The 13,918-nt window shown below is 22.4% G+C and overlaps 1 protein-coding gene across 1 annotated transcript in view; it reads right to left on the reverse strand.

Annotated features, from left to right (window-relative positions):
* LOC117177856 (THO complex subunit 4) overlaps positions 1-12,388 on the reverse strand; it is a 16,523-nt gene extending 4,135 nt beyond the window's left edge. Inside the window, exons 1-3 of the mRNA XM_033368882.1 lie at positions 12,027-12,388; positions 7,118-7,255; positions 5,949-6,096 (exon numbers count right to left, since the gene is read on the reverse strand). Coding sequence (XP_033224773.1) covers positions 5,949-6,096; positions 7,118-7,255; positions 12,027-12,257 — 517 coding nt within the window. The 5' untranslated portion in view covers positions 12,258-12,388. The remainder of the gene's footprint in view (positions 1-5,948; positions 6,097-7,117; positions 7,256-12,026) is intronic.
* Positions 12,389-13,918: the final 1,530 nt, after the last annotated feature.

Raw genomic sequence — 13,918 nt, forward strand, 5'->3', positions numbered from 1 at the left:
TAAAGTTTAAATACTTTTTTTAAATTAAAAAAAAATCTTAATTGCTTAAAAATTCAAGTTTTTGGTGTGTGAATTCTGGAATTTTATATCAAATTTGTGTTTTTTGGTAGGAAATGATTATTTTTGTTTAAAAAATCATCTTTTTTAGTTGAAAATTCAACTTTTTGGTTAAAAATTCTTGAATTTTCTTGAAAATCCTTTTTTTTCTTAAGAAAACCAATCTTTTTTGTCTAAATTCATCTTTTTAGTTAAAAATTTAAGAATTTGGTCTTTTTTTGAAAATTAAAAAAAATCTTACAGAAGATTTTTTCTTACAAAAATTCAAGAAAAAAAATTATTTTTCTTTCGTCAGAAAACTAATCTTTTTTGTCTAAATTCATCTTTATGGTTAAAAATTTAGGAAGTAAGTTTTAAAGTTTAACTACTTTTAAAAAAAAAATCTTTTTTTCTTAAAAATTCAAGTTTTTGATGTGTGAATTGTAAAATTTTATATCAAATTCGTTTTATTTGGTAGTAAATTATTCTTTTTGTTAAAAAAATCACCTTTTTTAATTGAAAATTCAACTTTTTGGTTAAAAATTCTTGAATTTTCTTGAAAATTCTTCTTTTTTTCGTCAGAAAACCAATCTTTTTTGTCTAAATTCATCTTTTTGGTTTAAAATTTAGGAACTAGGTTGTAAAGTTTAACTATTTTTTTAAAACAAAAAATAAAACATTTTACTTCTTAAAAATTCAACTTGATTTTTTTTTAATATATGCCTTTTTGGCATTGAATTAATCTTTTTGTTTAAAAATTCATCTTTTTTTGTTAAAAAGTCAAGTTTTTTCTTGAGAATTCTTGATTATTATAGATAAATTTTTTTTGTAATTAGAAAATTAATCTTTTTTTTTTTGTTTAAAACCATCTTTTTTATTACAAAATTAAGAAATAGGTTTTAAAGTTGAATCACTTTTTAAAGATTAAAAAAAAACTTTCTTAAAAATAAAATTTTTTTCAGTGAGAATTCTTAAATTTGTTTTAAAATACGTGTTTTTTCCGGTAGAAAATTAATCTTTTTGGTTGAAAATGTAATGATTTCTTGAAAGTTAAAAAAATATAGTTCTTTTTAAATTCAACTTTTTAGGTGAGAATTCTTGAATTTTATTAAAAATTCGTATTTTTGGTAGTAAATTAATCTTTTTGTTTAAAAAATAATCTTTTTTAGTCAAAACTACAAATTTTTTGTTGACGATTGTTGATTATTATGGGCAATTCGATTTTTTTGGTTAGAAAATTAATCTTTTTTTTTGAAATTCAACTTTCTGATTGAAAATTCTTAAATTCTTTCATAGTCTTTTTTCATCGTAAATTATCATTGTTACTCAAGAAATATTATTTTTTAGTGTGAAATTTGACTTTTCGGTTGAGAATTCTTGAATTTTGTTAAAAATTTGCTTTTTTTTTTGTAGAAAATTAATCTTTTTTGTTAAAAATTTAAGATCTAGGAACTAGAACTTTTTTTTATGAGAATTCTTGAATTGTGTTGAAAATTGGTCTTTTTTATAATAAATTATCCTTTTACTTTAAAAAATAATCTTTTTAGTTGCAATTTCAAAAATTTTTTTTTGTTGAGAATTCTTTATTATTGTGGAAAATTCGTCTATCTTTATAGTAAATTATCCTTTTTGTTTAAAAAATAATCTTTTTTAATTGAAAATTTAACTTTTTGGAAGAGAATTCTTGAATTTTATTGAAAATTCGTCTCTGTTTATAGTAAATGAACCTATTTTGTTTGAAAAATAAGATTCTTTAGTTGAAACATCAACTTCTTTTGTTGAAAATTCTTGAATTTTATAAAAAAATTATTCTTTTTGTTTAAAAAATAATCTTTTTTACTTGAAATTTCACCTTTTTTTTGTTATAAAATTAATTTTTTCTTTTTAAATTCATCTTTTCGGTTAAAAATGTAAGAACTAGGTTCAAAAGTTTAAAAACTTTTTAAAAATTAACAAAATGCTTTTCTTCTTAAAAATACAACTGTTTTGTTAAGAATTCTGGAAATTTATTAAAAATTCATCTTTTTGTTTAAAAAAAAATTTTTTTTTGGTTGAAAATTTAACTTTTTGGACGATAATTATTGAAAATTTGTTTTTTGGCGGTAAATTAATTTTCTTGTTTAAAAATGCATGTTTTTTAATTGAAAACACGACTTTTTCGTTCAAAATTCTTGAATTGTATTGAAAATTCATCTCTGTTTATAATAAATTATCCTTTTCGTTTAAAAAATAATCTTTTTATTTGAAAATTACATTATTTTCTTACAAATTTTTAATTTTTTAATTTTATTTATTATTTTATTTTTAAATTCTTAATTTAAAATTCTCTCTTTGCTTTTGAAAATTCACCTATTCCAGCTGAAGATTTAATATTTTATTTTAAAATTCATCACTGCTTTAAACATTTTTTTGTAAAATATTGTTTTTCTTTAATAGAGAATTTATAATTTTATTTGGAAATTCATCACTGGTTAAAAAATTTAACTATTTGGTGTAAAATTTGTCTTTTTTTACAGAAATTAATATTTTTTAAATGAAAATCCAATTATTCCATTTTTGCTTGAAAAAAAAAAACAATTCCAGTTAAAAATTCAACTATTCCATTTGAAGATTTATAATTTTATTTGCAAATTCATCACTGGTTGAAAATGCAAGTATTTGGTCAAAAAACTGCTGTTTCATTTTATAAAAAATGGATTTTTTAAAAATGAAAATTGATTTATTCCCCTTTTCATCGAGAAAAAGTAAAGGAATCGAAAATATAAATATAAAAAGAAACAATAAATTTTCGAATAAATAGTTACATTGTTAAGCAGTGACACATTTTAAAAATAAAATTATAAATCTTCAACTAGAATCGTTAAATTTCCAACTTAAAAGGATCAAGTTTCCATCAAATGGTTGAACTTTCAACAAAAACGCCAGTTTTCAATCAAAATATTGGATTTTTAACCGGAAAAGAGGAATTTTCTAACCAACAAAATTAATTTTCTATAAAAAAGACGATTTTTTTAAATTCAAAATTTAAAAGCAGAACAGCAAATTCAATTTGAAAAATTAGGAATTTGAAAAAAGAGTTTAATTTTTAACTATAACGATTAATTTTCTACGAAAAAGTACAAATTTTCAATAAAAAATACAAGGATTTTTAACAAAATAATTTAATTCTTAACTGAAAAATAAATTTTTGAACTAGAATGGAATAGTTATATTTTCAGATGAAAAATACATTTTTACGACAAAAGAAAAAAAAACGAATCAGTTTAATTTTCAACCAAAAATAGAATAATTGAATTTTCACTGAAAAGAATTTTTTTAAAGGCAAATTTTCCACCAAATAGTTATAAAAAAATGTAACCAGTGATGAATTTTCAAATAAAATGATAAATCTGAAAAATATTAATAAATAAAGTACGGAGAATAATAACATAAAAAAAATTAATATAAAATTTTAAGAAGTTGAATTCAACTAAAAATCCATTTTTTAAAGTTTAATTTTGAACTATGAAGATTAATTTTTTCCCAAAAAGTAGGAATTTTTAAGAAAATGCAAGAATTTGTATCTAAAACAGATAAAGTTTCAACTTAAAATTGAATATAATTTTTTTAAATTGAAATAATAAAAATTCAATAGTTAAATTTCAAGTTAAAAAAATGTTCAAGGAAAATTTTAATATTTAAAATTTCATTTTAAATTAAAATAATGATCTCAAAAGTTCTCCGTCAATCATAACAAATTTTAATTTTCAACAAAATAATTTTATTTTAAATTAAAAATCTTTGTTTTCGATTAAAATGATGAATTTGAAACAAACAAAAAAATTGAATTTAAAACTAAGTAATTTAATTTTCAGCCAAAAGATAAGTTTTGGAACAAGAATGAAATAGTTAAATTTTCAGTTAAAAAATTAATTTAAAATTAAATAAGTTGAATTCAACTTTAAAAAAAAACGAATTTTCAAAATCAGTTGAATTTTTAACTATGAAGATTAATTTTTTTTACCGAAAAGTACGAATTTAAAAAAAATTGCAAGAATTTTAATCTAAAAAAGTTCAACTAAAAAAAATAGATTTTCAATTAAAAATGGAATAATTTAATTTTAAACAACAAAAAAAAAGACAAATATTAGACCAAATAGTTAAAAAAATTAACCAGTGATGAATTTTCAATAAAAAATCTGCCAGAAATAGTAATAAATGAAGTAAGGAAATTAATTACATAAACTAATTAAAAACAGTTGAATTCAACTAAAAAAATTAATTTTCAAAAAAGAGTTTAATTTTTAAATATAAAGATTACATTTTTACCATAAAGTACGAATTAAAAAAAAAAATGCAAGGATTTTTAACTTGAAAAAGATAAATTTTTATCCCAAAATTTGAATTTTCAACAAAATAATTATACTTATAAATCAAAAAGATAAATTTATCAATTAAATGTTGAATTCTTAACCGTAGTAGTTTAATTTTCAACTAAAAAGATAGATTTTCAATTAAAAATGGAATAATTTAATTTTTTTTATTTTTAACAAAAACAAAATACAAATTTTCGACAAATAGTTTTTAAAAAATGTCACCAGCGGTGAATTTTTAAATAAAATAAAAAATATTAACAAATGAAGTGAGGCAATTATTGACATAAATTAATTTTAAATTAAAAACTTGAATTCAATTAAAAAATAAAAGAGTTTTCAAAATGAGTTTAACTTTCAACTATGAAGATTATTTTTTTTTTACCGAAAAGTACGAATTTAAAAAAAAAATGCAAGAATTTTAATCTAAAAAAGGTAAACTTTTATCCGAAAATTGAATTAAAAAATTTAAATTAAAATTATAAATATTTAAGAAACTTTGAAATGATAAAAATTTAATAGTTAAATTTTTGAGTTAAAACAAAAAGGTGACAAAGGCGAAATAAAAATTTTTTTGTTTTAAATTAAAATAATGAAACTTCAACTAAAAAAAAATTTGAATTTTCAAGAAAACAATTTAATTTTTAAAACAAAGGGATACATTTTTTAATAAAATGTTGAATTTTTAACTTGAACAATTCAATTTTCAACTGAAAAGATAGAGCTTGAACTAAAAATGGAATAATTAAATTTAAATTGTTTTAATTTTTAACGAAAAAAAAGACAAATTTTAGACCAAAAATTAAAAAAAAAAATGCAGGCAGTGATGAATTTTCAAATAAAATAATAAATCTGAAAAATATTAATAAATGAAATAAGGAAATTAATATAAAATTAAAAACAGTTGAATTCGACTAAAAAAAAAAACGAATTTCAAAAATGAGTTTAATTTTTAACTATGAAGATTAATTTTTTACCACTAAGTACGAGTTTCAAAACACAAAAAATGCAAGAATTCTAATCTAAAACCAATAAAATTTCAACTGGAAATTGAATATATATTTTAAAAAAAAATTAAAATGATAAATATTGAAGAAACTTTGAAGTGATAAAAATTTAATATCTAAACTTAAATTTTAAATGTTAAATAATGATAAATCTTCAACAAGAAAAAAAATGAATTTTTAACTAAGCATTTGTTTGCCCTTCTCAAAAGTTCAATTCTTCGACAAACCGAAAGAAAAATTTTGAATTTTCAACAAAATAATTTAATTTTCAACATAAAATATAAGTTTTCAAACAAGAATGGAATAGATAAATTTTCAGTAAAAAAATTAATTTTCAACGCAAAAATAAAACAATAAATGATCATTTATTTTCAGGCGCATTTAATTTTAAACCAAAAGGACAAATTTTTAATTTAAACATTAAGTTTTGAATTGGAATTGTCCAATTTTCAACAACTAGTATGGAATCAATAAATTTGGATAACAATTATTAACATTTTTAATAACAAAGAAATTTTTTTAAATATTTTTCAAGATGGAAAAATTGTCTTACCATCCAAAGGTACTCCATTGTATTGCTTCATAGCTTTGATAGCATCTGCTCTTCTTTCAAATATTACATCAGCAGATCCCAAAGAACGGCCAGATCTGTCGTAATGCACTGCCGCTGACTTGAGTGGTCCGAATTCACTGAAAAGTTCCTGGAACACGAAATACAATCAAATATTTTACTAATTCATTTAAAAATTCCAAATATTTTTTTTAATTATTCACATTTTTCTTTAAATTGTTTTTACAATTTTTAAATTTAAAAAAAAAAACATCTTCCAAATTCTTTTTTAGAACTTTGAAAACTCATTTGCAGTGTTTTGAAACCTCTTTGAATATTCTCGTAACAGAATAAAAATGTTATGGAAAAAAAACACTAATTCTTAAATTCTCCAGAAATATGAAATCTTTAAAATTAACAAATTTGGATTTCAAATTTTCAACATAACATTCTTTTCCAAAATTTAAGGAAATCATTTGATATAAAATATTTTTAAATATTGTCCTAAATTAGTTTTTCATTCCAAAAAATCAATTAAAATTTTTCCTGGAATCTTAAGAAAAAAATTGCATTATTTTTAAAACCTTTCAAAATCTAAATTTTTTTTTAAATTCTGAAACCTTTTCAAATGTTAAATTATTTATTATATTTATTGTTAATGTCTCTTTTATCAATAATGTATTTTAATAATACATTTCAATCTTCAAAGAATAAAAATAATTCAACCATAAAAGATGAATTAAAAATTTTTTAAATCCAAAAAGACGATTTTTCTATCCAATTAGTTGAATTTTCGACCGAAAAAATATGATCCTTTAACAAAACAATAAAAATTTGGTGCAAGAGATTAATAAGGAGCCCAAAATTTAATAATAGGCTTTTCAACTAAAAAGAATTAACTTAAAATTTTTAAAATATGAATTTTTACCTAAAAAAAAAGACGAGTGCTAAAAAAAGTCAAATTTTCAACAAAATAATTAAACGTAGAAACGAAAAAGAAAGTTTATTAAAAACGGGTGAAAGAAAAGAATTCTTCTAAAAAAAATAGAACTTTCCAGAATTTCGAATTAATTCAAAATATTTATAACATTAATTATTTTTGAATATAAACCTTTGGAATGTAAAATAATGTTAGAATATGTTTCGACTGATGATAAATAAAATGAACTTACCTGGATATCTGAATCAGATACACCAAAATCCAGATTCGAGACCAAAAGTTTGGTCGTGCCGGAACCGCCAATAGAGCCTCGGCCGACCTTTTTTACACCATCAAACATGTCATGTTTCCAGGCACTATTTACATCTCCCTAAAAAAATTACAATAATTAAGGTATAAAATTTAAAAATATTCTTCAAAAATTTGACATTACAGTTTCTTTTTTAAACTCTATTCAAATAATATAGTTAACGTCAAATTGGTTAAATTATCAACCAAAACAGTTGAATTTTCAATAAAAAATGTGAATTTTCAACAAAAAAGAATTACTAGAACCAAATTGTAGAATTTTTAAACAAATAATGAAATTTACAATCAAATAGTTGAATTTTTAAAGACAAAAAATATTAATTTTCTGCCAAAAAGTTGCATTTTTAACAACAACAAAAAAAACAATGACTAACAAAATTGTTGAATTTTCAACCAAATAAATAAATTTTCAAAAATATGACTTTTCTACCAGAAAGTTGATTTCCAATCAAACTACAAAAACAAAGCTAAAAATATGAATTTTAAAAAAAGGTGACTTTTCGACCAAGAAAATTAATTAAGAAAGAAAATTTTAAAAAGATAGTTGAATTTTTCATTAAGAAACAAAAAATGTCAAACAAAAATAAAATTCAAATTTTCAGTTAAAAAATGTCACTTTAAGCCTTAAATAAAACATATTTTCAAAAAAATATTGACATTTTCAAACGAAGAAAAACAAATTTTTAACCAAATATTTCAATTTTCGACCAAAAAAATATTCATTTTCTATAAAAAAAAATCGCATTTAAAAATTCATTAAAATCGTTGAACGTTAAACTAAAAATGTAATTGTTTACCAAAACAATAAAGTTTTCATAAAAACTGTTAGAATTTCAAGCCAAAATACAAATTTTCAATAAAAAAAAAGTTCATTTTCGAACAATAAAGAAGATTTTTCAAACACGAGTTGAATTTTTAACCCACAAAAATGGAATTTCAAACTAAAAGTTGACTCTTTAACAAGAAAATTAATTTGTTACCAAAACAGTTGAATCTTCTACCCAAATAATATAATTTCCATTAAAACCGTTGAATTTTTAAGCCAAAAGACGAATTTTCAATTAAAAAAGATAAATTTTCAACCAAAAATGAAATAATCAAATTTTGTAATAAAAGTAGATGATTTAAAAAAAAAATAATTTCATTTTTTACCAAAACAATACACTTTTCGTCAAAATCGTTTAATTTGTAAGCTAAAATACGAATTTTTAATTTTAAAAAAGTTAATTTTCTAGTAATAAAGATGATTTTTCAACCCCATAGTTGAATTTCTAACCAACAAAAATAAAATATCGAGCTAAAAGACGACTTTTTATAATACAACTTAATCTCCAACTAAAAATCATAAAGTTTCAAAACAAATATTTCAATGATTCAATTTAAAAAAAAATAGAATTTTTCAACAAAAAACGGAATTGTTAAATTTTTAGTAGAACCAATTAATTTTCTACACGAAAAAAAAACAATCGTCAACAAGAGACAAATTTTTAACCAAAAAAGTTCTACAGTTAAATTTTCAATAAAAATGATGATTCTTTAAAAAAATAATTTAATTTTTTACAAAAAAAAATAGTTTCATGAAAACCGTTTATTTTTTAAGCTAAAATGTGAATTTTCATTTAAAAAAAAAAAGTTTATTTTTGAACAATAAAGATGATTTTTCAACAAAATAGTTCAATTTTTAACCAAAAAAGATGAAATTTCAAGCTAAAAAAATCATTACTTTGTTCAAGATTAATCTTTAATATTGAAAATTTAATGTTAGAATATTTTTAGTTAAAAATTTGTCTCTGGTTCTGAATTGTTTTTATTTTTCGGTCGAAAATGAAGTTGTTTTATTAAAAATTTAACAATTCCAATCTTTGTTGAAAATTTATCATTTTAATTGAAAATTGAACTATTTGTTTGAAATTTTATGTTTCTTAGTTAAAAATTCAATTATTCTGTATTTTTGCAGACGAAAATCCCTAATTTTTAATTAAAAATTCATATGTTTAAAAAAAATATATTCTTTTAGCTTGAAATTTCATCTTTGTGGCTCAAAAATGCATCTATTTTGTTGAAAAACCTTCTTTCTTGTTTGAAAATTAACTTTTTTTAAATTAAAAATTCGACGGTTATGATGAAAATTATATTATTTTGGTAGATAATTCAACTATTTCTTTAAAAATGAACTTTTTGGTTAAAAACTCAACTGTTTCGGAAAAAATTCGCATTTTCGGGCAGAAAAATCAACAGTTTATTTTTAAAAACTGTCATCTTTCAACTGTAAAGTCTATCTTTGTTTAGTTAATAATTAATCTGCTTTTGATTAACGATTCAAATATTTTATTAAAAAATCGTCTTTTGGTTGAATTAAACTGTTTTTAATTTTCAGTTCAAGAAATCAACTTTTTTTGTAAATGATTAGTAATTTGATTGAAAATTGAACATTTTTTATCGAACCTTTAACTGTAGAAACTTTGATTGAACAATTAACTAGTTTGTTTAAAATTCCTTTTTTTTTAATTCATAATTTGATATAAAAATTCATCTCTGATTCATAATTATTTAATTTTTTCGGTAAAAAATATATTTGTTTTACAAATAACTTAATCATTCCATTTTTTATTTAAAATTTATATTTTTTAACTAAAAATTCAACTATTCAGCGGAAAAATCATCTTTCTTATTTGGAAATTCTCATTTTTACTTAAAAATACAAGGATATTTATAAAAATGAATTATTTCGGGGAAAAATTCAACTGTATGGAAAATTTAACGCCACAATTTTTTATTTTTTTTTGCTAAAACATCAAGTTCTTCGTTTAATGTTCTTTTTTCCCCAGATTAATAATTTGAATTAAAAATTCATTTATTATTTATTATTGTTTTTTTGCGTACAAAATTGATTTGTTTTGCTAAAAATTTAACTATTCCCTTTTTGGTTAAAAATGTACGTTTTTTTTATTGAAAATTCAACTATTTGTTTGAAAAATTAGAGTTTTTAGTTTAAAATTAAAGTGTCTTTCAAACTATGTCGTCAAAAGTAAACTTTTACATTAAAAATTTAACTGTTCTGCAAAAGATTGTTCTTTTCGATTGAAAAATCAATGTTTTAGTTTTATAAAATTAGATTTTTCAAATATTTTATTTTTGACTGAAAAATTTGGTTTGAATAAAAATTTAACTATTTTGTTGCACTATCATATTTTTTTTATTAGAAATGCAATTGTCTGTTTAAAAATTAGTCTAATTTGATTGAAAATGAAGATTTTTATTAAAAATACAACTGTTTGGTAGAAAACTCAAATATTTTCTTGAGAAATTATTTCGTTTTAGGGTGAGAACTATTTTCTTTAATAGAAACTGAATCATTTTGGTTGAAAATATTTCATTTTTATTAGAAAGTTGAGGTTTTTTTTAATTCTTTTTTTTTTTTTGTAAAAAAATCAATTTAATTATTTTATCGAAAAATCTTCTCTTCTGGTGAAAATTTCAACAGCTTGATAGAAAATGAAACTATTTTTTCAAAATTCATTTGATTTGTTGACTGTTTATATTATTGTTTAAAAATATCATTACTTTATGGACAAAGTTATTATTTGGTTTGATTTTTGACTTAATAGCAAATTTTGTAGAAACTTTCGTATAATGTTCATTTTTTTAAACAAGAAAATGCTACAGTTTGTTTTAAAATTAACTTTTTCGTAGAAAATTAATATTTTTTGTTGAAAATTGATATTTTTCAGTTAAATATTCAACTTTTTAAAAATTTTCAACTAATTTATTGAAAATTCAATTATTTAGTTAAGAGATCTTTTTTTGTACCTAAACTTGCAACCAAATAGTTCAATTTTCAATTAAAAAATATACATTTTCAACAAAAAATACAATGGTTAAAGCGGTACTAAATCAAATTCATTTTTCTTAAAAAAAAAAAAAAACAATCATCGCTAGAAATCAATTTTTATCCAAAAACATTCTACTGTTAAATTTTCATTAAAAAAAGATCACTCTTTAACAAAACAATTTAATTTTTTACAAAAATCCTATAATTTTCAATGAGACCGTGAAATTTCCAAGCCAAAACTACAAATTTTCAAGAAAAAGAAAAAACTATTTAGAAAATATTGCAATCTATGGGGAAAAAAGAAGCTCAGTTGTTTCAACACAAAACTTGACCCTGATAAAAAAAGATTTCGTTATTACTCATACAAAAAAACAACTTAACCTTCTTGTAACAAATTTCTAGGTTATACCGCAATTCCAAGAATTCGAAAAACGCGTCTAAACACGTCTTGACCACGCTTTGAACGTGCAAAATACGTATATTAAAACCGAAAAAATATCCACACTTTACCAAACATTAATATCCGTAAATTCCACGTTTCCTTGTTTAAAAATTCGACAAAAATATATTTAATGGTTCTACATTTATTAAGCGTATTATTACAAATTTATTTAAAAATATCAATGGAAAATCGTAACCTGAAAGTCAAAAATCCAGTGAAAATGTCATAGTTTACAAAAATTCGGACACGTAAAAAGCCGAGAATCGTCAAATTCTTGGAAAAATGAGCGTCTAAACGAGACACTGGACTGGTCAAAACACGACGATAATACCAGAATTCAAGAGGATTTTTCAGATTTTTGACCGAACTGTAAAAACTTCAAGGTTCTCGAAAACACTAAATTCAATTTTTCACTCTTTAGAAATCCTACGAAAACACAGACTGCTGATAATCGTGTCTAATTGTGGGAAAAGTGAGCGTCCAAGTGAGGTGAAAATAGGAACATAATATGCGAATTTAACGGGATTTTTCGGAGGTTTTAAATTAATTTTTACGAACCCTTGTATAAGGAAGAGCACTTCGTCCGATGCCGCCACGACTTCGTCCTCGCATGACGCCACCACCACCAGTCCTCTGGCTACCTCGAGCACCTCTACGCGGTGATCCGCCGACGCCGCTTCCACCGGCAGAACCTCTTCCTCGGCGACCTCCGCCTCCACGAGATCTGTTGCCCTTATTTTGCTTGATTATGTCGTCGAGGCTCATTTCGATTTTATCTACCATCTTCATTTAGGCGTTTTCGAGTTTCACCGCTTTCAAGATAGAAAAAAGCTAGTCACAATCCAACCTCACTCGACGTTTGCACTGAAATGCACTGAAAACTGAAATCATGCACGACACAAATCTCAATAAATGAAATGAACAATGAAATGAAGATGGCAGACAAAAAGTGATGCCGAAGTAAATTTATACTGGGCATGCGCGAGATAGGCGGGCTTATGTGTAGGGACGTTACCACTCACTAGAGTGCGCGATCTGTTCGGGCCCGATAGATTTCCACAAAAATGAAAATTTTTAAAAACTAAATTCGGAGATGCTATAAAATATCATATAATTTATATGCATTATTTTGAGGTTACGTCGTTTTTCATCTCTGCCTTTCCGATAATCTGAAAATTATTTATGAAATAAACTTTTTTGATTGCCTGCAAACAAGGTTAGTTCCAGGAGATTAGTTACTATGTTTATTTGTAAGTCCAAAATTTTCGGGCAAAAATATTGTGTAGTTTGGAAGTAACGCTCGGGTGAATTGTAACACACATAACCTCGAAATATACACGCACGCTGTTAGCAATATCAAAAATTTTGTGATAACAAAAAAAGTGTGTGGGGACGTCCGTTAGCATGTTCGCTATCATTTCCCAAATTTTCAAGACAAAATATTTATTTTCTAGAAAAAAAGCCAGAGGAACCTAAAACTGGTAAAATCGACAATTTTCTAAGTATCACATGCCCTTAAGTTCAGGTTATATAACCGAGAATATAACAGAATTTATGATTTTTAGCATTATTTGTATTGTTCAGGTTATATCAGCGATTGAATATCAATTATTTAATAGCTTAGACATATTCAGGAATTTTAAATGTGCAAAGCTGTAGCGCATTAATTATTTAACACTGTTAGACTGTTAGAGTACTTGTAATAGAATCGGTCATTCTATAAACTAGAAATGATACTATATAAGGACTTTTGGTTTATTATATTTATAGCAGCCCCATGCATCGCCCCCACTTTTCTGTTTTCTTACGATACTGAAGGGAATTGTCGGTCAAACTAATCCAGAAGATGGCGCCACCAAAAGTAGGTCTATCGTTTTCATTAAATTGCATTAAGAAAAAGCAAAAATAATTACAAACTTGATGCTGTTTGCAAATAAACAAAAAACAAATATATCTAAAACTAAGAGTAACTATTACTAATTATTTGAAAAAAGAAAAAGTCATGAAAATATGTATTGTAATATGAATGAAATTTAATTTTAAGATACATTTTGAAAGCAGTTCGAACTTCATATTTCTATTGTTTATTTTGCTGATATTATTGATTTTATTATTTATTTTAGTTAAAAAAAATGATTTATTGTTGAAATTATTCATGTCGCTAATGAAAAATTAATAATATTTAGGTCCTTAATGACAAAATTATTTAAATCATATACATGATCAGAAGATTTAATAAAAAATATATCACTTATATCCAATATAAATATAATAATAATTAAAATATGTAAGACTACAACTTAACTTGCAAAGTAAGGAATCTTTGTACCTTTAAAATCTTAACAATTTCAAATTTTGAAGGAAATATTTTTAAAAAGTAATGGTAATTTTAATTAAAATGTTTGGATAGAATAATTTGGTAAAAACTCATTGACAAGACTGATAAATGA

This window comes from Belonocnema kinseyi, chromosome 1 (assembly GCF_010883055.1).
Source record: "Belonocnema kinseyi isolate 2016_QV_RU_SX_M_011 chromosome 1, B_treatae_v1, whole genome shotgun sequence".
NCBI lineage: Eukaryota > Metazoa > Arthropoda > Insecta > Hymenoptera > Cynipidae > Belonocnema > Belonocnema kinseyi.